This window comes from Monodelphis domestica, chromosome 7 (genome assembly GCF_027887165.1).
Source record: "Monodelphis domestica isolate mMonDom1 chromosome 7, mMonDom1.pri, whole genome shotgun sequence".
Taxonomy (NCBI): Eukaryota; Metazoa; Chordata; class Mammalia; order Didelphimorphia; family Didelphidae; genus Monodelphis; species Monodelphis domestica.
The window spans coordinates 247,621,183-247,648,391 of NC_077233.1; the positions used below are offsets into that span (position 1 = coordinate 247,621,183).

Consider the following 27,209-nt stretch of genomic DNA (forward strand, 5'->3'; position numbering starts at 1 on the left):
CCCCCTTAGTAGAAAGTAAGCACCTTAAGGGCAGTGAATACATCACTTCTGTATTTTTGTCTCTAGCACCTAGCACTATTAGATGACTAACAAATGCTTGTTGAGTAATATTCCTTGAATTTAATATTTCTCTTATAATCAATGAAGGGATGAATGTATTTAGTAGTATAGTTTACTTTCTATATATTTTTAATCTCACAGACCTTTCCTTCCACCATCTAGTGTTGAGCAAAAGAAATTTTTTTTAAAGCAAGTACCAAGTCTTTCAGGGACTTTAAAAAATATTGACATATTTAGAGTAAATATGTGGTCAAATATGACCAACAAGGTCAACAAACATTTATTATCTATCCTGTGTCAAGCCTCATGCTAACCACTGGGAGATACAAAGAAAGGAAAACACTAACACCTGCCTTCATGGAGCTCATAACATGCAAACAATTATATACAAGATATATACAGAAAAGGCACTCCAATGAGTGTTTTAAATGGGTGCAAAAACTATGGCAGTGATATGACTACAATTGCATCTCCCCCTCTTCACTTCCTTGCTATTTTCATTATTTAAACTCCTGTGAAGAGTGAGGTTGTTCAAGGATATTAAAAAAATGGTGTTCTAATCCTCATCACCACTCCCCCACTTCTGCCTGTATACAACACATATTTATTTCCACCTTAATCTATTTTAATGTTGTTATTGGACACTAATTTTTTCTATAAAATTATGGTCATGACTTAAAAAAGATATATACAGAAAGATGGCTAACTAGTATTAACGGGTATAGGGAGAGACATTGTAGAAGGTAGGATTTTATCTGAGATTTAAAGGAAGCCAGGAAAGGGAAAGAATTCCAGAACTGGTGGAAAGTTAAATGCCGGAGTAGGGAGATGGATAGACAAGAGACCAGTGTCACTAGACTGTAGAGTATGTGTGGAGGAAGAATGTATAAGAAGTCTGGAAAGGTAGAATGGAACCAGGTAATGAAGGGTTTTGAATGCCAGAGAATTTTGTATTTGATCTTGGGTGTGATAGGGAGCAACTAGGGTGTACTGAAGAGATGATGATGGGGGGGGGGGGTCGACATGGTCAGTCCCCCACTTTAATAAGATCATTTTGGGGCACCTAGGTAATAACAGTGGAGAGTCAGGCTTGAAGTCTGGAGGACCTGGGTTCAAATATGGCCTCAGGCATTTCTTAGATCTGTGACCCTGTGCAAATCACTTAAACCCAATTGCTTAGCCCTTGCTGATCTTCTGTCTTAAGAATTGATATTAAGGCAGAAGGGAAAGGTTTTTTTTTTTTAATCACTTTGACATTTGAGTGGTGGATGGACAGAAAGAGAGAGGAAAGACCATGCAGGAAGACCTGCCAAATAGTCCAGGCATAAGACTATGAGGGTTTGTACCATGGTAGTGGCAATATCAAAGCAACAAAAGTGTAGAGAAGGTCGACACCTTGACAGAATGTGGCAACTCTTAATATAGTGTGAACCTTAAAAATTCCCACACCCTACTTCATAAAATTGGATTAAGACCATTCCCCATTTGGACAGTGAACTCTACTTAGATTAGGAATGTGAGAACTCTACTTCGTCTGCCCTAGGGGGAGATAAAGTTGTAAACTCTTTTCTGAACAATGAAAAGTACTTAAAACCATACTTATAATAAGGCAAAAAGTTCTTAAGATACATATATAAGTACCTATAAAGGTCAAGCAACTTGTGAATTTACAAGGAACAAAGAGCTGAGAAACTTACTCAGAGCTTTCTGGATGTGAATTACTCAAAAATTTACACCTTTTTAGGTGTGAACTAAGAATGGTCTGTCCTTTGAAAAACGTCTACTGTGATTGGTAGATGGAAGAACTTAGGGGAGGTGACATAGGAGAAAATTCCCTATATAAGGAGCTGACAGGCTCTTAAGAAGAAACAGTCAGCTGGGAAAGGCTGCCTTGAAGGGTCTCTCTTGAGACTCTCTGGGGGACAATTCAGATTGAGGCTTGGAGCTGGTGAAGTCAGCTGAGATGGAGCTGGCCTGGTGTCACTAGAATTCTTGCTTAGACAGATTTTGTGGTGAGTGGTAAAAGATTGACTGATCTCTCTCTCTTAAGACTCAGGTCTAGGCCATGTTGGCTTAAGACCCTTCATATTTATTCCTTTCTTATTCTTTCTCTCTTTCTTTAATTCCTCATTTGTATTAATTAAATTCTCTATAAAACCCAGTTGATTTGGGTATATTCATAATTGGGAATATTTCCCTGGCGACCACCTTATATATTGATTTAAAACAAGACACTGTAGTGGAAACATATTTTCTGCAGTCACAATTTACTCACCCACTCTTATATCTACTACAATTTATATCTTCCACTATTTTACTCACTACAGTTTATGAACATCAACCATTTTAACTCTTACAATAGGTAAGCAAGTCAAGGATGACATCTAGGTTGAGAGTTTGGGTGACTAGGAGTGTGGTGGTGCTTTCAAGAGTAATAGGGAATTTAGAATGAGAGTTTGGAGGGAGATAATGAGTTCTGTTCTGGACAACAGCTTTTAACATGTCTAAGGGTCGTCCAATTCGAAATGGCCAATGCGCACTCGAACATAGAAAAAAAAAACCCCACTGTATATCTGGTGCTGGAATTGGAAAGGTTGCCCATATAAATGAAGAAAAGTGTGGACGTATTGGGGAAGACGGAATGGAGAAGCCAAGTAAGGTCGCAAAATGTTTGCACAAAACTACCACTTCCAAGGTGCAATGCAGAGAGCTCTGCTTTCCAGAACTGCTCTGAATGAACTCGCTTTTACCCTGTCCCGCTCCTAAACCCAAGCTGGCCCATTGCTTTGCAGGACTTGTTAGTCCTGACTGGTCTCCAGTTCAAACTAGGTTAAATTCAGATGATATGAGCACTTGTGTCCTTCGGCGGCGATGATTTCATTCCTGCTTTCTTGTAAAAGAGTTAAGAACCCGGGCCTGGACAATGAATGATGCTTGAATCCCCGCCGCTGGCTTTTGCTTAATGCGTCACGTCCGTCCGCGGCCGATGACGCCTTCCGGTGTGCGGCGGAGGGTTGCTGTGTCAGAGCCTCCCCCCCCCCTCCCCTTCGCCTGCTTGCCGGGGTCTACTCACGGTTTCCTCTTTCCCGCCCCAGTCTCCTCCTCTCACTCTCTAGAGTTTCCGCAAAAACTCTCTGCGGGTGGCTCGTTCGATTAGCCGGGGTGGTTTTTGGCCCATAACTTTACAGTCCGCCTTTTTGTGGCATTTGCGGGACAAGCACTGTGTCCGTTTCCCGGGGTTTCCTCTCCCTCGGGCGCACTCCTTCTTGCCTTCACTTCGTCCCCGCGCTGCCCTGCGGACTCGGGGCCATGGCGAGCGGCGGGGGTAGGTACCGGCTGAGTTGCTCGCTCTTGGGCCACGAGCTGGACGTGCGGGGCGTAGTGGCCGGCCTTTACCCGCCGGGGGCCTTCGTGTCGGTGTCCCGGGATCGCACTACCCGCTTGTGGGCCCCGAACAGGTGAGCATGGCCGCGAAGTCCAGAGAGGGGCATAGCCCCGCCCCAGGCTTCCCCTTTGGCCCTTGCTTTTTGGAGGCCCCTTCTTGCCCCCCCCTCCCCCCCGCAGGAATTCTTGCAGAAATCTTGACCTAAGAGATTAAATTGTGCTTTTGCAGCCGGTCGAAATTATCCAGAGCTGAGCTACCTAGATTCGGTATCACGGAATACTCAACCTTGCATTGCCGCACATCTTTCCTTGATTAGGCCCAGGATACTTCACGGAGTTGTTGACAAAGGATAGGAATTGTTTACAGTTTTTGGCAAAGAATTTCAGAACCTTTACCTCCCAAATCACTAATACACGGTCGCGCCCTTTTATTTTCTCTATTCGTGTGTCAGATTTCAGGAGCCTAATACGATTAGTGTTAGTGATTTAAGAATCTTTTTATAGTAGCATGGTGCTAAAGAATATTTGTCATAAAAGGGAAAGTTACTCCCTGGACCCTGTTTTTTGATATTGTTTTGTCCTTCAAAGGCAGCTTGACAAATGTTAATTTCCAAGCATATAACCAGGCAGAACTTTGTGTGTCCGGATCTTCTAGGTTGATGGTGGGGAAGCCAAGGAAGATGTATTGATTCTCTTGTATAAAAGCTTGTGTAAAAACTTGTATAAAAGCACGTATAGAATTTTGTTTTGGAGTTTCTCACAAATATTGACGTCTTTGGGATAGTAGTGATTCTTCCTCTTAGTGTCTGTTAATCAGATGCAGTTATCTAAAATATAAGAATTTATTAAAGGCCTGTTATCTTCCAGGCACTAGGGATACAAGTAAAGAGGAAGAAACTCACATTCTAATGGAGGAGACAACAGAAATGCTGTTCCCTGCAAATTCATGGTACTTTTCTGAAGTGTAGTCAATATATTGACTGTCAACTATATCAGTAATGCTTAAGCACATTGGAATCTCTTCATTGTGGATACTCATTCTGCTGGTACAAATGGAAACCCATCCTTATAGTGGTATTTCTTCTCCCTGTTTTTCATAAATCTTTCAAAAAGGAGCTCCCTTTCATTCTTTGTCCTTTAACATTTATTGGTAATTGTTATCAACACTTTACTCTCCAAGTGACCATCAGTTTGTCTCTACTTACAATTGGTTGTTTCCTGGATGGCATCTTTTTTTCATGCTACTTCTTGCATGCAGATTATCATTGGCAATATATTGTAGGTTACTTGTGCCCACTATGTGTCTTTCCACATGTCCTTTGGGTGTTCCTAATTTTGAATCTTTGGATATTGTAGTGTGTCATGATTGGAAGTCACATAGCACCCATGAGAGTCTGGTGGTGTTCCAAACGTGGATGTTACATAAGGAAACATCTTGGGATCATTGGCAGCAGTATCCCAAAGGCACATTGGAAAATCTCATTTGTTTTCTTCTGTTCAATTCTAAGTTCATTTTTCATCTATAATAGATGAGTTTGTGTGTGTGTTCCATTCATATGCTGATAAAATAGTTCATTAGTCCATCTTTTAAACTACGTTTTATAATCTAGGCTATACATGTTCTTCATCTACCTTGTTTTTCCTACCTGGGTTGTTATTCCAACCCCCTTTTGAGCGACTGGATCTCAATGAGGAGATCCTATAATAGTCAGGAGTTTATTGTAATCAGTCTATTATGTGTCAATAGGAACATCTAGGAAATCTTATTTCCAATAGAATATGTCTTCCATATGAACTTTTACCATGATAAGTCTCCATGGTACTAGCAAATCTTTGGCTAGTATGTCTTCCACTTTTAGATCTTGTTTGACATTCTTCAATCAGCTTTCTCTATGGTTGCATCTGTCAAGAAATCAATGAATAATCTTTACTTTTTGTATCTTGATTTTGTTAAGGGGGCATTTGTTGTTTGGTTGAGTCAAATTTATTCTTTTGTTAATTGTTAATTGGCAATTTTTCTTAGTCATTTGTGTGGTGCTAAAGATATGACTTCTTTTGATAGTTATCTATGAAAGCTTGCCTTTTCTGATGTTTTTATCAAGGATACACTTTGATACATGTAGACACCTTTCCGAAAAAGATTTTATGTAGGAAAGAGGCATGGGTTGGGATTTGCTGGATGGTTGCTCACTTGCATCTTTTTTTTAATGATAATATCTTCTGAGGTTTTTCATTTTGTTCTTTTGGTAAAATTATAGATTTCTGAATTGGAATATCTAGTTCTATCCTTGAAAAAGATTCCTTCTCTGACATTTTCAATGATTGCCTATCCATCCATTGCTGGTTGTGAAGTACACTCTACTATCTACTATGGTAGTCTTTAGATAACTAATGTTTAAGAAGTTTTTCCTAATTTCAAACATAAATTTGCTTCTTTGTACCTTCTACCCATTGATCCTAGTTTGGTACTTGGGATCAAGCAGAATAAATCTAATCCATTTTCCATATGTTAGCCCTTTAGATACTTGAAGATAGTTATTTTGTCCTTCCAAGTCTTCTCTTCTCCAGGAGCACCTCTCTAGTATCTTCAAAGGAGCTTTATGTGATATTAGCTTTATATACCATGATCTTGAATCCCTCTGAGATGTTCAGTATCGATCCCCGAGGACCTTCAAAATTATCACCTCGAACATGGATTTCTTCTGTATGTACTAGACAAGGTATGGCAGCACTTCCCATCTCCATCTTCTTAAATGCCATTTCCATTTCTTCATATAATGCATCAAGAATTGAGATCCTGAAGGCTAGATGTGGTATTTCCACTATTGCTGATGAGAAATACTGATAACTGTTCATAAATGTTTTTCTGATTATTTGACTAAGGTCTCATTCTGTTATCTTTCATTACATTTTATTCTTCTGTGAGGTAATACTTTTTTCCTCCTCTTCTTGTAATGTATCTTTAAACTATGGTTTCAGTGTTACAACTAAATGTTTAATCAAGACAAACATCCTTTCGAAGTTTGTATCAGGATTTTTCTTTAACTGGATGGAAGTATTGCTTGGTACTTGCTGTCATGGGCAAAGTCCACCCTGATGGTCCCCAGCAATTTGCTAGTCTTCAAGGTAAATAAATTCACCTATTGATTTCAACGGACATTTATTAAACATCTATTGAATTGCTCAACAATTGGCTTATTCCAAAGAGGACAGATGAAAGATTATGTGATCCTTACCCCCAGGGACCTTCACATCTGTCTTAGGTCATAATAGCAATCCTGGGGCTTAGAACAGAGTTTCATGAAAGACAGAATTATTAGTAATAAATAGTAGATCCTTTATTTACACATACAAAAGGTAGTTTAGGACCTAAAGCAAAACACTTAGGGGCAACAAAGATAAATTACAACTATATCAGCTACTAGAGTCTAGTTCATATGTTGGGACTAGGTCCACTCAGCTTTGGGGAGCTTTCAGTTACTTGTATTTGATTTTGCATTTGGGATGCTTGGGTCACAATCATTTTCCACATCAGACTAGATTCATAAAGTTGCTAAAAGTTGTGAGTTTTTATGGGTGAGAAGTTGGATTCTTGTTCCAAAGAGGCCAGTTGTAATTCTAGATACTGGATCCTTGAGTCCTTAAAATTGGGAATATAAACCTGTGGTATGGAAGTTTCCAGAAAGTGGCAGAATTAGTGTTTAGCAAGAAAGGGAGGAAAGTTCAAAGTTCCAATCCTAGGCACCCTGCCATAAATTAACTTTTGAGTTTCGGATATGCCTGTAGGTTGTAGGGTAGTCACATATTCCTAATGAGGATCAAACATATAGAAGCAAGTATAATTCAGGTTAGATGTAGATTCTCAAAAAGGAAAGTCCAAAGTACACTAGGAAAATTTGAGAACATAATTCTGCCAAGTAAGGTTAGGAAAGGTTTCATATAGGAAATGGCACCTTCAATAAACATTGAACAAGAGCACGTATAGATGAGGGAGTTCATTCCAGGGATGGGATGCCTTTACCATAGTGCTGGGTATAAATAAGTGCTTTATAAATACTAGTTGATTTGGAGTAGTATAGTCTTTGTGAATGTAACAGAATCAAGATTGCATGATGAAGTCAGGGAACAGTAATTACTAGCTAAGTTTGGCTTACAGTGGCTTGAAAGAGAATAATGTAGACTAAAGCTGAAAAGATAGATTGGAATTAGATTGTGAAGGGCTTCAAAAACCCTGCTAAAGACATTTGTAGACAGCAGCCTAGGTTTTTTTTAGCAGGAAAATAACATTAGTTTTGGGTATTAGGAAGTTATTGGGGCAGCTGTGTGAAGTATGGAAGGAGACTAAAGGTCAGGGAGTTTTGGTAAAAAACTATTGCAGTAATCCAGGTGAGAAGTAGAAAACTAGGCTTGTTGCATCCCAGATCTAGAGGTACATAAATGCATTGTGATTTACTTTAGGATGGGGGGAGGGAATAAAATATTTGTATTATGTCTACTATGTCCAGCTCACTGTGCTAAGTGCTTTTTAAAAAAAACTAAATAGAGGGTTTGAGTTTAAATCCTAGTCTTGTACTTCAAGAAATTGAATTGGTTCTAAGATCAGCTTTTGGGGTTTTAGAATTACTCTGGAGTGGATATCTCTCTTTATTCTTACTAAGACTCAATCTCCCTGAAGGAAGTTATTAATGGCTTCTGGGAGTGTCTTTTATCCTGGAAATAGCCCCATAAATTGAATCTTCATGAGCCTGGAATAGTTACCATGGTGTTGCTTCAAATTCCTTGGGTTTGTCTCTGATTTTATGGGCTAGACCAGTGAAGGCAAACCTATGGCATGCATGCCAAAGATGGCACACAGAGTGCTCCATATGGGCACCCATGATGCCCTCTCCCCCAAGTTTGTTACTGGAAAGGCAGAGGAACGTGTCTCCACCATACCTGAAGACATTTTTTCACATCTCCCACCCCTATGCCCAGCAGTTCAATGAGAGTGCACAGGGGGTTAGGTGGGCAGCTCATAGACCAGGCATGCCCAGCTCTTGGTGGGGGGCAGGGCATGGCATTTGTTCTGGGGTGTGATATGGAGGTGGGACCTGGTACTCCGTCTCTAAAAGGTTTGCCATCACTGGTTTTGTAGACAATGCTTTTGAACTTCAGGCTTAGCACAGGTGAGGTTTTCTAAGAGCCTAGGTCCTTTACTTAGATATTCTACTTTAGTGTGTCCTTCATTCCATCCCCTGCTCTCTGCATATCAAAATCATAAGCTTCTTTGATTGTCCAGTCCTACGCTGCCTCTCTCCAGAAGCAAAAATCTCCTCTGATAATTCTAGTCACAAGTCTTCTCTCCCTTTTCTGAACCACCCTATAGTACTAAAGGCATGCCATTTACCACTATGTAGTTTTAGTAATCTTTTCTTATATGTTCATTTTGTGTCTTCGTTATGCCAAACTAAGTATCTTACAGATTTGATAAACTTTTAATTGGTTTATTTAATTATGTGCAGTACAACATAGTGCTACAGTACATAGAACAGATCGAAAATCTTGTCTTCATGTTTACTACTGAATTGTGGAACAACTACTTGATGACCCTGTATTAGACCCTCTTCTGTAATTTAGAACAGTGGACATGTCATTTATTAAAAAACATAATATTTAAATCAAATTCAAATGTGAATGCTTATCATATGTTAATGCTTTGTTAACTGTCATTTTTAAGGTTTTGGTAGTGGAACGAATTATTATAATTACAGTTATTTCACTTGAACCAGAACTCTTGAGTTTAGGGTTATAGTTGCTGAAAAGTGAAATGAAGATTAAATGTATGAATAAGCAATCAACGTAAAATTTATTTTCACTTTTTTCTTCATGTTCCTTGTTTTCTCCATTAATTGATATATTCTTTTCAATGACATTTCAACTAGATTTTTAGCTATAAATAGTAAAGCTTATTTTGAGGTAGGTACTATGGTACCTTTTTGTTTTTTAAATAAATAGAGAATTTTAAAAATTGATTTTTGCTAATGTGAAAACTTAATTCATTTTTGGCGATTTAATAGTAACTTTAAGATAATATCATTAGAATAATTAACACATTAAAGTTCAACTAAAAGAAAAACTATATAATGAAATGTCTGTATCTTTGATAGTTTGGCATATCTTGGATATCTAGGGAAATAAAAATATGCACTATATTGATTAGCATATCTTTTCAGTCCTAACAGGGGCTTCACTGAAATGCACTGTATGAGTGGGCACTCCAATTTTGTTTCTTGTGTATGCATCATACCTTCAAGTGACATCTATCCTCGGGGACTAATTGCCACTGGTGGAAATGACCACAATATTTGCATATTCACACTGGATAGTTCAGCACCACTTTATATACTTAAAGGTCACAAAAACACTGGTAAGTATATTTTAATTTTCTTTACATAAAGTTTTTTCCTCTTTGAGTTGGATTAACTTCATATTTTCCAGTCAATAAGAGTCACAATTTTGCTTTTGCTTTCAATACTATAATAATTCTAAGTCTCATAAAGTATTTAAAAATATTTCCAATTTATTTTAATACTGAGTTGATGCCATAACATTTTTACTTACTGGTAAAGTCAGGTATTCCTATGAATTTTAGAATTATATCATTACTAGTGAGTAACAAATTCATATAAGAGTAAGTTTGCATACCCCTTTTCTTCACCATAACCTCTTTTCTAGCAGAAAAATGAGGCATAATTTGGATGGTTTTTCTTAATTACAATGTGAAAAGGAGTATTAATTTGAGGATTAGATCATCAGATTCCTTTATATTCTAGGAAGTTTATCTAAAAAGGCTGAATGACACTAGATGCATTTGCTTAAATTATAAATCAAGTCATAAGTTATAAATATAGTTATAAATTAAGTTATAAGGTATCTCTTACAATCCTTTACCTTTTGTCTTATTGTCAGTGCTAAGACAGAACAGTGACAAGGGCTAGGCAGTCAAGGTTAAGTGATTTGACCTAGGTCACACAGTTAAAGTCTTTCTGACTCTAGGACTGGCTATTTATTCACTGTGCTACCTAGCTGCCCCTATAATGCCCTTTCTAAAATGAGAAACTCAGGTACCACAAGCAGCCATATGGAACCCTGAATTATTTTCCTTTTTAAAATACAAAGTCAGATTTGAGGGCAGAGAAATATATTAAAATATTGACTGATTTTTTTTCACCCACTAGTCTGTAGTCTTTCTTCTGGAAAATTTGGAACATTACTTAGTGGCTCATGGGACACCACAGCCAAAGTCTGGCTCAACGACAAATGCATGATGACCTTACAGGTATCGTGATTCTGTTTGAATAGTCAAGATAATAAATAATTGAGTATCTTTTTGAACTGTTATATTATTCTTTGGCCCCTTTGTTGTATGATCATTTTTTGGCCTCATAAATTGATTCCAGTCTTATTCTTAGGGTCATACAGCAGCAGTATGGGCAGTGAAGATATTACCAGAACAAGGTTTAATGTTGACTGGGTCAGCAGACAAAACTATTAAACTTTGGAAAGCTGGAAGATGTGAAAGAACATTCTCTGGTAAGAATAGGAAACAGATTTACTTTAGTTTATGTGATTCTATTCCATTTTGAAAATTAAGTTGGTATATCTCTCTAAGGAGTTAGTATGAGTAGTTAAAGTAATCCTAGATTTGGAATGAAAACAACTGGATTTGAATCTTATCTTTTGCTGCTTAAATGGCTCAGACCTTAGTAAAGTAAGTCACTTCTGGCCTCTGAAACCGTATTCACTGTTTTTATGCAGTTAGGCTTGAAGGAGTTATTTTTATATAAATTATGAAGAAACCTCAAAAGTCCATGCCATGCTGATTGCTATCTATCTGTCTGTCTATCAAAACATCTATCTGGCAATATTGTTATTGCTTTACTTTAAGTGTAAACATAACACACCAGAAAACACTAGGATTTATTTATAATGTGTTTCTAAAAGGCAGACTTTGTAAGCTTGAATTATTAGGTAATTCTAAAACTGAGTTGATTCTTATCTGTTTTCACAGATTTTACGTAACTAGACAAAATAAGGAACAAGAAAATATTTTCTATTTGTTGTCCTTGGATTAATTCATTTTTTCAAAGTTAGCAGTTGTCACAAGTAGCATTAGGAGAAGCTTCTTCTTTATACTTCATTAAAAGCTGAGATGAAGATAGTAATGAGAGACAACTTTCACTGTTTCATATTCCACATTTAAAAGAAACACATGGGATTTTTGTTAATTCTGGAAATCAAATTTGTTGCTAGTCTAACATTGATGTGCCTCAGCAACAGAAAATTGAACATAGAAAAAACCTGAACAACATATTAATGTGTTCTAAGCAATCTTGTATATATCTTAATTTTTTTAAAATGTGAAAATTATAGACTCTGTGCCAAATAGCATAACTTATATGGATCCCCAAATAGGTAGTATAAAGTATACTGTATCCAATTCACTCCCTCTTAAATTGCCTTATATTTAACTACTTTGTATTTGGTTGCAATTTTTCTTTTTAGATTTACTCTATAGGTAGTCCTTGTTGATCTCCTCATTTGAGTGTAAAGTTCTTGTAAGATTATTTCATTTAATGTTTTTATTCTCAGCTTCTAGCACAGTACTAGTAACAAAGAAGGTACTTTATAAATGTTTATTGATTTATTGATGCATAGCAGTTGACTGACATTTTATTCCTTTTGGTTAGTAACAATCTTGTCAGAGATGACATTATAAACATTCTTTTTATGTAAATTGTTGAGTATTCATTATGTTTGATAAAATTTGTCTTACATAATTGTTTACTAATTCATTATATTGCAAACTAAAACTCAGAACTTGGTCTTTGTAAAATCTGATATTTAGGCATTTTAACAAAAGATAATTGTTCTCAGAATTTTTAGGTGGAAAATTTGAAAGAATGTTGAAAGAACACATTTTCATTTTACCTGAATTATGTAACTTTATTGATGTATGGTCAGAACTAAAATACAAACTGATTCTTTTATCTCTTCACAGATTAAGATCTCATTTTGTAGATTAGATGTTCCTTTTCTATGTTTTATTTAAACTCTGCCTTAGTAACAACTCTTAAAATAGAGGGGCAAGGGCTAGACAATGGGGATTATACATCTTGGAAATGTCTGAGTCCACTTTAAGTATGTCTTCTCAACTCCGGTCTGGTGTTCTTTCCACTGGGGCAACAAACTGCCCCAGATGTTATTATACTTTAATATATTACATAAATTTTATGCAACAATATAATTGAACTACTGATACTCTTTGTTAATTTCTTTTTTTCCTTATGAAGGTCATGAAGATTGTGTGAGAGGTTTAGCAATTCTAAATGAGACAGAATTTCTTTCTTGTGCAAATGATGCCAGTATTAGAAGATGGCAAATCACTGGCGAGTGTCTTGAAGTATATTATGGGCATACAAATTATATTTATAGTATATCTGTTTTCCCAAATTGTAAAGGTAAGAACATATAGTATAACTATAAAAGTATAGTAATGGGCATTTTTTATAAAGTAGGTTTTTTAAAAGTTTAATAATGAATTATTTGATATTTTAGTAACTTCATATCTTACTTAAATCAGGTACCTTCTTCCACATCACAGGAATTAAGGGTGCAGTGCCCCCCCCCCTTCTGATCTGAAAAATTCAAGTAAAAATTTTTGGCCCTTTTATACCACAGAAATTTGAATTTTTTCTTTTATGGGGGAATGTATGGTACCTTATATTCCTTTAGGAATTACTAAATTTTTTACATTATCTACATTTTTATTTTAACTTTAAAAAGAAATTATGCATATTTACGGCATTAAAATATAAAATATATTTTTGCATTTCTGAGTTTCTAAATTTTTTTGTGTTGTCTGTTGGCCTAAATGTGTTTCCTGTAGTTTTCTCTAACACTCCCTCCAAATTCTTATTTAGATTTTTTCTTTTTAAAACCCTTACTTTCTGTCTTAGAAGCAATACTATATAGTTTCTAAGGCAGAAGAGTGGTAAAGGCTAAGCAATGGGGGCAGTGGGGGTTAAGTGACTTGCTCAGAGCAACAGAGCTAGGGAGTATCTGAGGTCACATTGGAACCTAGGACCTCACATCTCCAGGCCTGGCTTTCAATCTACCAAGCCACCTAGCTGTGTCCCCCAACCCCCCATACCCATTCATGATATATTAAAACTATAATAGGAAAAGTTGAGATGTGGAAGGGATACCTGCACTAAATTCTCTTCATAGCAAAAGGCTTGTGTTTTATATATCAATGCAAACTCATGATTAATTACAAGATTAAAAGATCTTTGACCTCAGAAAAAAACTGAATTGATTGATGTATTGGTATGATCCATGGTTTTCTAATGGAATAGTTCAGTATATGGACTATGAGTGAAGAAGGGGCATAATGAATTTTAATTTAATTATACTTGGAAGAGAAATTATACAGTATATCTGCCATTCTGCCTGAGATTTTAAGGAACAGAAATACACCTCCAAGCACTAATTTGATTTAACTATGAGGTTTATTATAGTATACAAACTGCACTGATGGGCAAAGGAAATTGAGTAAACTGGAAATATTGAGAAAATCAGATTGGCCCTGACTATTTCTTGCAACTTTTGATTGTTAGTTATTGGTTCTATTCTTATTAATGGTACAGGTCCAGGAGAGAGCAGCCTTACGTAGAACTTTCAGCAGGTTCCACAGGCCCAAGCTAATTGGTGCTAATATTGCTTTTATATTTAGGAAGACAAAGGGAGCTGAGTTCTTTATGGAGGCAGATCCTAGACATTTCTGATTATACCAAGCAAGAATAGATAGAATAAACACAGTGGTTGGCAGAATTACTTTGGAATTCAGGGGCCAGTCTCCCTTATAGACTCATTCATCATTGTAGCATCCATGTTCTGCCCCTGATTACAATCCCCAGGGGAAGGAGCCTAGACTAATTAGAATAGTAGAAGAAAAAGCTTATAAATTTGCTATTTATAAGTGTTCATTCATCTTAATTATTATAGCTAATTGTTCCTTTGTTCATTTTAGATTTTGTGACAACAGCAGAGGACAGATCTCTGAGAATATGGAAACGAGGGGAATGTGCCCAGACAATCAGACTTCCAGCTCAATCTATTTGGTGTTGCTGTGTGCTAGAAAATGGTGACATTGTGGTTGGTGCGAGGTATTCAAATATCAGTTTTAAAGTATTAAGCATTTTCTGTGTGCTTAGACTTGTGTTAGGTATTGTGGGATGTAGTAGTATAAGAAGACATAAGTCTTGCTCAAATAATTTACTCTTGAATTGGAGTAACAAAAGTATACCTGAAAGTAAAAAGATAGCATTTTTAAATTGCCTGTAGTATATATTGGCTTAATATACTTTTTTTTAAAAAAACTTTATCTTCTGTCTTAGAATCAATATTGTGTATTGGTTCCAAGGCAGAAGAGCAGTAAGGACTAGGCAATGGGGGTCAAGTGACTTGTCCAGAGTCACACACTTGGGAAGTATTTGAGGCCAAATTTGAACCCAGGACTTCCTCTTTCCAGGCCTGGCTCTTAATCTCCTGAGCCACCTAGTTGCTCCCCATAACACTCTTATAAAACAAATTGTTCACTATCGATGACATAAAAAAGCATTTTAAAAGGTTGAGATCACTATGGGAAATAGATACGGCTTCATGGAATAACTGAGACTTGAGTTCAGTGTCTTGAAGGATAAATACAAAAGCATCATTTCTACTGGAAACAATATGGAAAGGTATGAGTTAAAAGTGAGCATCAATGTGTATGAGGGATAATAAAGAAGTCAGGCATTACTAGAGTAGAAATTATACATTAGAGAGTATTGGGAAACACATCTGGACAGATACTACTGAATTATTGAAAGTCTCAAAACTTTGAGATATCTAGAATAATAGAATCCCTGATTTGAAAGATAATTAAATGTGTCAGACAGTCAGCCTGAATTGAAAGATACTAAATTTGTCATTTAGATTCTAAAGATGTCATCTAGAGCACTGAATTGTTAATCTCCACTACAGTATCTTTAAACCTCTTGTTGGAGATAACACCTTCATTTTGCAGATGAAGAAAACAAAACCTATGGAGGTTATATAATTTGGCCGAGATTGCCTGGCTAGTTTTTGCCTGTCAGGATTAAAACCTTGGTTTATATAGCCCCCCTTTAGAGCCCCCCCTTTTTTTTTTGCTGATTGTAGCTGCTATAATAGAAAGGAAGGAACTGTTTAATAGAAATATTCAAATAAGGAAAGAAGCACTGACTGCATTAAGGATAAGAAAAAGTTTAGAGAATGACAATGCTATTTAACAGAAATAGGAAAATCAGGGAAAGAGGCAAATTTTGGGTATAAAATTAATTTGATTTTATATTTATTGAGATTATTCTGGATCAGCTACATAAAAGTTGTATTTATATACAGGAAATAGGAATTTGAACATAGACTTAAAGAATATCAGTTGGAGGAGACCTCAAGCAAATTGTAAAATTGAAAGAGTTTCAAGATCTGGGTTCAAATTTCATGTTGGCCACTTAGTATGTGACGTAGGGCAATTCCTTCTGTGAGAACTATGGCATAGGGAGATGAGCAGAGGACCAAGGACCACATAATAGGGATAGAAAAAAATTGAATTTGATGTCAGATGATGTGTCTTCAAATCACATCTCTTGTTAATACCTATAGGAGTTTCATTTTCTTCATCTGTGAAATGAAGAAGTTGGACAAGACAGTCTCTAAGAGCTCTTCCAGGTTTAAATTCTGTGATCCTGTGATCTTCACAGCTAGGAGGCAGGAAGCAAAACAAGAGTAGAATAAAAATATCAGAAAAGAATAGTTGAAAAACTTAAGATTATTTCATATAAGTAAAAGGAGAGAGTTTTAAAGAGAGGATGTCATCAATACTAAATGTTCATGTGATGTCAAGGAGAAAGAAAACTTAGAAAAACTCAATGGAGTTTGGTTTGGTAACCTAAGTGTAGTGATGGCAAAAGGAAGGAGATTAAAAAATAGTAGAGAGCATTTAAGGAGGAAGCAAGTGGTGACAAATTAGAGGCAAATCACTCTTGTAAGAAGTTTAGTTTTAAAAATAAGAGAAATAGGAGACCATGGTCAAAAGACTGCTTGGGGATTTTTATTGTTAAAGTAACTAAAGTTACTAAGCATATTTGAGGGTAGAGGGAAATATTGAAGATATGGTAAAAGAGTTAAAGAGTAAATGTAGAAAATTAGTATCTTGTAAGGAAAGTGCTGAGATTTGAAAGTAAGTCTGGAAAAGTTAGTTTTGGATATCAGGTATACTTTCAGGAGGAAAAGATAGATGCATATCTATGCTAAATAATCCATCTTAAATTTTAGGAATTTATGTGAAAAGTTATTTACTTAAAACAGTAGTGACAATAGGTTTAGGAATGATACAATTGTAATGCTAGAAGGATATTTGGAGATCCAGAGATTTTGAGTCAATAAGTCTGGGACTTATAAGATCTGCCAAATAAGACCTTATATCTAAGCTAGTTGTCTTCACTATAATATTTCCCAGACTTTCTTTCCTCTGAAAAAAGGGAAGAGTATGCCCACTTTGATTTTTTTTCATGGAATTTACCTTGGAGCTCCCTTGGTAGTGATCTCTGAAATTTTAAGGAAATGAAAGTAACTTCTCCTTATACAAATGAAGGGATCTCTCTTCTATACCATCATTTCTACCCCACATTCCATTTTACAGGTTAGAAAATTGAAACTTAGAAGGGTTAACACAACGAAAATCACAAGACCAATTATAGTAAGATCTGGGACTTGGTCTCTTGATTTCTAGTTTAGTGTTCTTTGATGTATACAATGAAACCTCTATGAAAAGTTAATTTTTTCCTTCAAAAAAAATTGTGCAAAGCTTCAGATTTGTGTTAATAGTAAATATTCACATTTGAGTTTATAATTTTAAAGTGAGTTTGAAATCAAAGTTTGAGCTTAAACACCAAAGTATATGTTTCCTGTAAACTTTATCCCATAAATGATCAGATTTTCTGTCCATTGCATTGTCTAGAAAGTAAAAAAGATTTAAATGCTTAGAGCTGTTTTCTTTCAAACTATTTTATTGTTCTTGCCAACATTATCTTTGGCTTTTTGACATATAGATACCTATGTTTTATATAAATATGCATATCAGTTTGGCCATTCATTTGTCAGCTTTATAGAAATGTTAATTACATTTCTGCAGCTTATCATTTTTGATTCATGAAATTGTCAACATTTATTAACATAAACTTAAATAAGTTTACATTTATTTATTTATTTTTTTGCAGTGATGGCATTATCAGAGTGTTTACAGAATCAGTAGATCGGACAGCTAGTCCTGAAGAACTTCAGGCTTTTGAAAATGAACTTTCTCAGGCAACTATTGATTCAAAAACTGGTGATTTAGGGGACATTGATGCTGACCAGCTTCCAGGAAAAGAGCATCTGAATGAACCTGGTAAATATTTTTTCTTGGGCAAAAATCTTTCCCTTTTGTGGAAGGATTATGGATAATTCATATGGATATGACTTTATTAATTTTCCAAAATTGTAATTAAAGTGCCAGATAGTGTAGCTCTTAATCTCTGATTTGAAATTCATACTAAGTAAGAAGAATACAGAATTCTCTCATATCTCTCGTTACATGTGAGGAGACAGAAATTTATCAGAAACATTAAATATAAATTGGGAACTAGAAACATTAAATATTGTGTCTGTAGTTCTTTTGTTTGTTTTTTTGCTTTTGACTCTAAGCTTTACAAGAATATGTAACTAAACTCTTAAAATATAGCTTATTAAAATGGAAATTAGAAGAAAGCTTACACATGTTACCTGTCTCTATTTAGTTTAACAAGGGCATCAGTGATGCATACTTTCTCAAACTATTCTTAACAAGCCCCCAGCACATGGCCAATAAATATCAGTTGAATTATTTATTACTCGGATGGAAGGCTTAAGATATAAATAGATTGAAGTTAAGTTTTTAGCCCAAGGATAAATTCAAGCCAGGAGGAAATTCAAATTAGGGATATTAGCCTAAATTAGAGATTATATACTGTGCTTTCTCAAATATGCTTTGATGCCATTGTTGGAGACAATATTTTTAAGCCTAAAAGTGTAGATAGGCAGTAAAATATAATTTCATTTTTTGTTTACTGGTCAAGTCCTATTTGTTCACTATGAACAACCATTTGAAATTAAGACTAGAATCACTTTTGTCAACTTAAAAACAAAAACAAAATCTTCACGGTAGTATATTTTTATTTTTTCATATACATTTAAGGATTGAGAATCTTTATTTCTAACTGTGTTTTTTGCTCTTAAATATTTGTAATCCTTTAAATTTCTTTTAAGGTACTAGAGAAGGACAGACTCGCCTGATCAAAGATGGGGAGAAAGTTGAAGCTTATCAGTGGAGTGTTAGTGATGGAAGGTGGTTGAAGATTGGTGATGTTGTTGGTTCATCTGGAGCTAATCAGCAAACATCTGGAAGAGTTTTATATGAAGGAAAAGTAGGTTAACCATTGTTTTAATACTGATCTCTGCACCTAGCTTTTTTGAGCGACCACCATAGATTTCTGGGGATGTGGGTTTTTAAAAAAAAAATGTTTTCTAAAAGAAGCAGACTTTTCATTTTATTTTTCTCTCATATTTTCTAACAGATCTTATTTCTTTCTAGATATAGAAATTTTAGCTGCCTTTTATGTCTTAGTTCAGGGATCTCAACATTTTTGTGGTGAGGACCTGCAGTGCCCTTCATGAGCAATTGACATTAAAATCAGGGAGATGTGGAGGTAGCCAACAGCAGGTTGCTCTCCTGACGGGTCAATATTTGAAATGCCAGAATCACTTGATCATGGCCAACATGTTGTTGAGGACTCCTGCCTTTGATTTTTAAGAGTACAAAAAGGTGAGGGTGGATAGGGAGGGAGGAGGGTAAATGTGTAGATACAACAATCAGTTAATGGATTATTACTTAACTTTTTATTGTGTACATTAGGATAGGATATCATTTCAGTATAAGCATACTCAGCATTATGGTACCTATGTATCAGAGGAGAGATTTTGCCTCTTGATTTTTAATCAAATTATGATCTTTTAGCCTGATTATAAGCTTCTTTTTATTTTCACTGGCAAATATGGACTATTGAGTCAAATTTCTATGTTGCTGAACAAAAAGCATTTTTTGTTTTGCTTTATTTCTAATAAGTTCTTAGCTCTTATTTTTGTATACTTCAATTTGTAAAGGTAAATTCATGATCAAGTTTTAGTTTTGAGAGATTTTGCTTTGCAAAGGACTTGCAAACCTTAATTTGCTATATAAATGTAAGCCCTTACTAAAGGCAGCTGGTAGGTAGGGCAGTAGATAGCGTGCTGGACCTGGAATCAGGAAGTCTGAGTTTATAACTTGCCTGAGACATTTAATAACTTTGTAGATCTAGGCAAACCACTTAACATTTTTGCCTCAGTTTACAGCACCCACCTTCCAGTGTTGTTGTGAGGATCAAATGAGAATATTTGTAAAGCTTTATACAAATCTTAAAGCATTATACAAATACTAGGTATTTTTTTTTCCAGTCATAATCGTTTGATGTCATTGTCATTAAGGAGATCTGGGTACAAACCTTGCTTTTGTTGCTTACTAGTTATGTGACTGGGGGAGAAAGTTACTTAACTCTTAAAAGTTTTCTAGTCCATAAAATGAAAATAATAAAAAACTAAGTAACTACCTCAGAGGGTGGCTGCAAGGCTCAAATGAGATAATCTATGTAAATCACTTTGCAAACTTTGAAGTATGTGTTAATGTCTTTTATTAATAATGTAAACAAATATGTATTCATGCTTATAATAAAAAAATTAACATGCTTTTAAAAAGTCAGAAATTTAAGGTACTAGATGAAAATGGTAAATACAAATTGTTTTGTTTTTTTTTGAACCCTTACCATCTGTCTTAGAACCAATAGGTTCTAAGGCAGAGTGGTATGGGATAGGAAATGGGGGTTAAGTGAATTGACCAGGGTCACATGGCTAGGAAGTGTCTGAGATTAGATTTGAACCCAGGACATCCCATCTATGGGCCTGGTTCTGAATCCACTGAGCCATCTAGCTGCCCCAACTTGATATTTTAAAAAAATAGTTGTGATGGGACAGCTAAGTGGCTCAGTGGATTGAGAGTCAGGCTTAAAGATGGTAGGTTCTAGGTTCAAATGTGACTTCAGACACTACTTAGCCATGTGACCCTGGGCAAGTCACTTAAACCCCACTGTCTAGCCTCTACTGCTCTTCTGCATTGGAATCAATACAGTCTTGATTTTAGGATGGCAGATAAGAGTGTTTTTAAAAAACCATCTGTGTAGATACCTATAATTTTTCATACTTGTCATTTGTATTACTTTAGCTGAAAGGTGAAAAAGACATTAAACTATTTTCCCTTTGTATTTATTTTTAAAGGAATTTGATTATGTTTTTACAATTGACGTCAATGAAAGTGGGCCTTCCTATAAGTTGCCATATAACACCAGTGATGATCCTTGGTTGACAGCATACAACTTTTTGCAGAAGAATGATCTAAATCCTATGTTTTTGGATCAAGTGGCCAAATTTATTATTGATAACACAAAAGGGCAGACATTGGGAAATGTGAACACTGATTTTTCAGACCCGTTTACAGGTAAGGATAGGGGAAAATTATTCCTCTATTGGTAATGCTTAATATTGGAGGTAGTGGGAAGGATTTAATTTCTTTGGCCTGTTTAAAAGATCTAATAAATTATTTTAAAAACTTCTACTGCACAACAGGTTGACAAATATGTGAATTTAGAGTAATAAACTTAAATACTTTAGTGTAATAGTAAACTTTAGTGTAGTTGAAACATAGAAACAGCTGCAAATAATTTCAAATATATTTAACTACATCTACAATTTATTATCTAGAATTTACTTAATTTCTTCAAAGTGGTATTGAAATTTTAAAAAGTTTTCAAAATGAGATTCCTTTAAGTTGTAGTTTAAATATAGTTCTTATATAAAACATTTTAATAGGTCTGTTGTTTACCAAAATTAGAATTAGGTACAAGCAAATAAAATGGAACAAATAACTTTTAATTCTACAAGTTTGTATGTCATGAATTTAGCATTCTGAATAGACTTTCCCATAGAGATTGTGTTGTGTAAGTGGTGACTAGATTCTCAGGCCAACCACTGGCTGTTTAATGTATCAAGTGATGAACTTCTCTAGCCTAGTAATGGTATTAACCTGTGTTTAAATCCTAGCTGTTGAGGGTCATGTGATAAATGAGGAAGATAATTGATTTTTTTCTTCTCCTAAATGTAAGGTTAGAATTAAACTGAATTGTTTTGTTTTAAACTTTACTTCTTTCTGCATACCCCCCTCCCCCCAAACTTCTTAATGCACATATTTCCCAGGCCCATAGGTATGAGATCTGCTTATATTGTATTAAAGTCATCACTGTGGAATACTACCTAAGTCTGCTTCCAGATTTGTTTCTTGCTCCAAATCTGCTTTTTCTATAGTCAAAATTTCAAATGAATAATCTCAGGTGCTAAGAGTGCAATCTAATTGAATAAATTGATATTTATATATATAATATACATAGTATACATAATATTCCTTCACCTTTTGGAAGTACCTATAATTATTTTTAAAAAAAAGATCCTTTTTATCCAAACAACTCTGTATTTGAAAGAATTTTATAGGGTTGGACATGGGAGCCACTAAGATCTAGGTTCAAGCCTTAGTTCTGACTCTGTTGCCCTGGTCAAGTCACTTAACCATTCAGTGCTCTCTAGGCACCTCTCTAAGTTAAAGAGTATGTGTTGACCTCCATTAGTGAAGTGACTTTCCTCACCTAGTAATTCCTTGTATAAATGAAACCACAATCAGCCCCTATCCTATGGGGAAAAAGACTAGGACAGTGTTGAAGACATGGCATTCCAGCACTTGGGAAATGTTGCTCCATTCCCCATCTTCTGTGCACCCAAGGACATTTTTGCATGCTCCACCCCTCTATCCAGTTGCATTTCCTCCCTTGGCTTTCTTCCATTATGTGGAGGCTCACAAACAGTTTGAATTTGCTCTTTGGTCCCTTGAACTCCGAAAAAATTCACCGATGTTGGGCTAGGAGAACTACCACATTTTTAGGCCAATCTTTCTATGAGAATCTCCAGGATCAGTTTTTCATAGTGATTGATATTTTCTATAGTTTCTTCCTCCTCTGAACAAACAAATTTGTGAAAAGGTCCAAACTTTAAAATGGATATAGCAATTGCAGGGGTGGGGGGTGGGGGGTTGTGAGTTGTTTTATTCTGACTATTCTTAATGTGCCACCTTAGTAGATAACCCTTTCTAAAAGTGACTTAAGTCTGACTAAATGATTCTCAGCAGATTATCTGGTAACCAAAAACACAGCATTAGCATTAGAGAATCTCCCTTCAATTCCCACAGCCTTTCCTAGCACTCTGAATGGGAGATATAACTAAAGTATGGGGACATACATATAGATCATGTGACCTTTGAGGATCCTTATCTAGCCTCTCACTTCCACCAATAATTCAGGGCCCCAGACAGAGCTGAACTATATTTCTTTAGATGTTATCTTAAATTGAGAAAATATTTTAAAAACTCTTAGTATAGTGTCAGGCACATAGTAGGCTTGTACAAGTAAATGCTTGTTCTCTTCCCTTTCTCCTCTATGTTCAGGAATTACTTTCCAGTGCTATCATTTCAAATTCTCACTGGTATTATTCCTACCAAGATTATCAGAGAATGTGCTATTTGTAATAAAAATATATCTTAGTTCCACTTTTTTGTTTTGAAACTCTTGAGCTTCATTTTAGTAGATCAGTTTGACTAAAAATAAATGAGAACAGAAAGGATTGTTTTGCCTAAGAATTGAACTTGGGACTTTTTTACCTCTCCTGCTCATTTACCCTGCTGTGAAGCATCTGCAGGGCATAAGACTACTTAGATATTGTAGCTGCAGGCAGTATAACTCTCTCTTGGGAATTCTAAATTCTTTTCACTTGCAAAATTGTTTTTTGTAGTTTTATACCTTTTTTATGGTGTGTGTGTGTGTGTCCAATGATGTATTAGTTCAGCGAGTGGTACCTACTATGTGTAATCAAAGTAAAAAAATGATCTATGCATACATAATTTTTGCCTTTAGGAAGCTGCCCTAGATTATTTAGCTTTCTTATGCTTATCTTGATCTTTTCTTAAATAAGTAAGCAGACTTCGTAGAAAAACATTTTAGAACAGAACCAATAGTTTTTTGTTTTAAAACTACAGGTGGTGGTCGTTATGTTCCAGGTTCTTCTTCTGGATCAGACGTGTCAGCTGCTGCAGATCCTTTCACAGGTAAAGAGGAGCCTTGTCGATAGTTTTACTCCTGAATATATAGTACTTTTTGGTTTAAGAAATATTGAGGAAATTATCTATTTGTATATGTCCCTTTAAAATCTATACTTTTAACGTGGATATCTCATCTTCTTTATCTTCCATTTCTTGCTTTCCGTCAAGATTCCTTAACCGATTATGCCACTGTCTCTTAAGCCAACATATTAGAATTCATTATTTTCTCCAGCAAACCTTACCTCATTTCCAGCTGTTCCATTGCCATTTTTTTTACATTTACATTCATTACAGTTGTCCCTCCCTATACTGAGGTTTACTTATTGAGGCATCAGTGTATCACAGTTTAAAATAATCTAATTCTGTATCATGACGTTTTTGCTATGTAGGGGGGTTTTGCGGATGAATGTACTGTACACAGTGGAAGTGCAGTATGCCACTACTGCTTGTGCAAGTTTGCCAATGTGAGATTGTACACTATTGGCTGATGAAATGAAAGGCGCCAAACCATAGGGCTGTCTGTGCTCTGTATCCTGGGCATTGATTAGCTTAGCAACTATAGTATTGATCTGTTTGTTCTCCTGCTACTTTGCGGATTTTCACCTATCCTGGGGGTCTCTGGAACATAACTCCCACGATAGGTGTGGGAATCACTGTACTGTCTTCACACTTCCTCTAGGTTCATAAAATTTGGAATCATCTGACTCATTTTTCTTATTTATTCTCAAGAAGCAGTCCACTGAAAAAGTCAACTGACTTCTTTCATTGCAGTTATTGAATTTCTTCCTTTGATCAAAACTAGCATTTTTCTGTCTCTTAGCTTAGGCTAACTCATGTTTGGCTTTTGTAGCAGCCTCTTTATCTTAAAATCCATTATATGTGAAAGTACAAGTACTATCCTAATAATCAACCACATCTATTAATTTATGCACAGATTGCTCAAATTCTGTCTTCAACTGGAAGCATTTCCATAGTAGCTTTTCTCCAGGCAGCAATTAATTTAAAAACAAACAACTTAATGGTCATTCAACTGATTTCCTGAGCCTTTTGTACATCATTTTAACTTCTCAATTGAAATGTTTCCACCTTCAGAATTTATTCACAGTTAATTATATTTGTTATTTCAAATGGTAGGAGACCCATGTTCAATAAAGTCATGGTTCCACTGAAATATTAAAACAAATACTTTTTTGGTATTTTTAAAAAATCAAGTGAAATGCAAAAAGAAAGTACTCAATAAGAAATTATTTTTAGTTAAAAATAAAATAATTTGTGAATATATGCTACTAATTCCAGGATTATTTTTAGGTTCAGGTCGTTATGTTCCTGGTTCAACAAGCAGCACTGGAGTACCTTCAGCTGGAACTGACCGATTTATAGGTAAATTCTTTAAAATTTACCCAAATCTTTAAGCTTTTAAAAAAATTTGTTTTTATATAGTATTTCCCCCCAAATTTTCCTTCTTATTAAAGAACCCACATTATTAAAGTAAATTCCAGCTTCTTTGCCTAGTTTTCAAGGACTTTGACAATAAGTTTCACCACTTTTGTGCAATATTATGTAGTTAGTCAGAAAACTTTTTTTAAGTGATTTACTGGATACCAGGCATTATGCTGAGCAATGGATGTAAGGAGAAAGACAAAAATATTCTGCCCTTAAGGTGCTTTCATTCTCTCAGGAGATGTATAAACAAGTAGGTACATAACATGATACAGAGTGGAAGCAAAAAGTCTTAGAGAGTAAGGCATTAGTAGCTGGGGGTACCAGGAAAAAGCCTTCTGCAAAAGAAGGAGATTTGAGCTGAATCTTGAAAGAAGCCAGGGAAACTTAAGAAGCAAAGGTAAAAAGGGGGAGGAGTATTACAAGTGTAAGGAATAGCCAGTACAAAGGCAGGGAGATGGTTTGATTTACTTCACTGATTTTCTACAAGCCATTCTCATCCTGATTTTTGTTCACTGGTCATCCTTTCTCCTAATTAGAATGCCCTTTTCCCTTCTTCTTTCTTTTCCTTTAAATTCTGCTCTTCTAGTTCCAGTCCAACCTTTTCCCTAGTCTTCCCTGATTTTTACTAACACACAATGACCATTAAGTCCTTTGAACTCCTTAAGTTAGTTAGCAAGATAGTATTTTGATGGTAGTTTTTACTCATTATTGTTTTCATTTTAAAGTCCTAGCTCCTCAATAAGATTCTAAAATCCTGAAGTGTTGGCAGGCAGGGACCATTAGATCTTGCTTTCATCTCAAATACCTAGCATTAATGCTTACTTAGTTCATATTAGGCATTTGATTAATTAGGGAAAAAAACAGAACACTTATTAAGGACCTACTGTGTGCAGAACAGTATTAGGTGCTGAGAATAATATAAAATTTTGATATGAGATAATTCTTGCTTTGATTGAGCTTTTTTAGATATTGTCTTTTTAAGACAATAAAATGATCTCGGAACTTAAAAACTGTAAGAAAATGTTTTTCTTTGTTGTTCTTGTGCATAGTAAGTGTTGGTATATTTGGAGTATCAAATTTCTGCTACATTTTATGTATTTTTTATTAAAAAAGAAAAACTTTTTCTTTGGTTGTAGACTCCATGTATGTGCATATTTAACTATTGGAATAAATTCGTAATTATACTTCAGGATAGTTATGTCTGTGGTCTCAACGATGAGAGTCCTGGGTCATTTGTTAGACATCAAAAAATTCTATTCTCATTCTATGTGACATTCTATGTAGACTATATTGTCTATGTACTCAAATGAGTCTTTCATAGCTAAGTTTCACCTCTTCTTTGAGCCTATATTCTTCAATGTAGTTTAAAAACACCACAAAGAAATTTGCTTCTTTGCATTTGGATCTCTAGTTTACATTGCTTGCTTTCCACATTTGTGTATTTGAATATACAGCTTAAAGCCATAGGTTATATTGCTAAGTCCTTTGTTGGATTTTGTTTCCTATGAATTATTCTATATGTCTTGCTTTTCTGTCTTACATTGTTGCTACCCTGTTGTGTCTAGCAGATGTTTTTCTGTTTCCTTTTTCAGTTTATAACCTTTTTTAATTAGTTATAAAACTGGGAAAATATTTTTGAGACCTTGTTTATTATTAGTAGGCTCCTGGCTCAGGGTGGAGTGTATCATTTCTGTATTTTAAGCAGAGGTTCAGAAATGAAAATTTATTGATACCATCCTTTTTTTTTGAGTAATTTTTATTTTTTGCTTCTCTTAAGGAAAACTTGATACAATCACCAAAACATGAACAATTCCAAATTCAAAGGACAAAAAAAAATAGAATTCTATTTTAAACCATAAATCTTTACACATATAACTTGTTTTTAAAAATATATAAT

General features: G+C 35.2%; 2 protein-coding genes across 6 annotated transcripts in view; one reads left to right on the plus strand and one right to left on the minus strand.

The window, feature by feature from the left end:
• The window catches only part of IFT74 (intraflagellar transport 74), a 159,785-nt gene that overhangs the window by 121,353 nt on the left and 11,223 nt on the right, over positions 1–27,209 (minus strand). Inside the window, exon 1 of one of the 3 annotated variants that reach the window (XM_016423836.2) lies at positions 3,134–3,272. The exons of the other annotated variants lie outside the window; for them this stretch is intronic. The gene's annotated coding sequence lies outside the window, so the exon portion shown is untranslated. Of the gene's footprint in view, positions 1–3,133; positions 3,273–27,209 lie in introns of those variants that run through there. 3 annotated transcript variants of the gene reach the window in all.
• Positions 3,370–27,209, plus strand: part of PLAA (phospholipase A2 activating protein) — a 30,943-nt gene continuing 7,103 nt past the window's right edge. Inside the window, exons 1-11 of one of the 3 annotated variants that reach the window (XM_001364969.5) lie at positions 3,370–3,518; positions 9,657–9,850; positions 10,662–10,762; positions 10,896–11,016; positions 12,777–12,944; positions 14,516–14,651; positions 17,787–17,956; positions 18,853–19,010; positions 20,950–21,169; positions 23,807–23,875; positions 25,178–25,249. In XM_001364969.5, coding sequence (XP_001365006.1) covers positions 3,370–3,518; positions 9,657–9,850; positions 10,662–10,762; positions 10,896–11,016; positions 12,777–12,944; positions 14,516–14,651; positions 17,787–17,956; positions 18,853–19,010; positions 20,950–21,169; positions 23,807–23,875; positions 25,178–25,249 — 1,558 coding nt within the window. Of the gene's footprint in view, positions 3,519–5,957; positions 6,165–6,423; positions 6,571–9,656; positions 9,851–10,661; positions 10,763–10,895; positions 11,017–12,776; positions 12,945–14,515; positions 14,652–17,786; positions 17,957–18,852; positions 19,011–20,949; positions 21,170–23,806; positions 23,876–25,177; positions 25,250–27,209 lie in introns of those variants that run through there. The other 2 variants (XM_007498089.3, XM_056806643.1) reach the window with 2 other exon arrangements.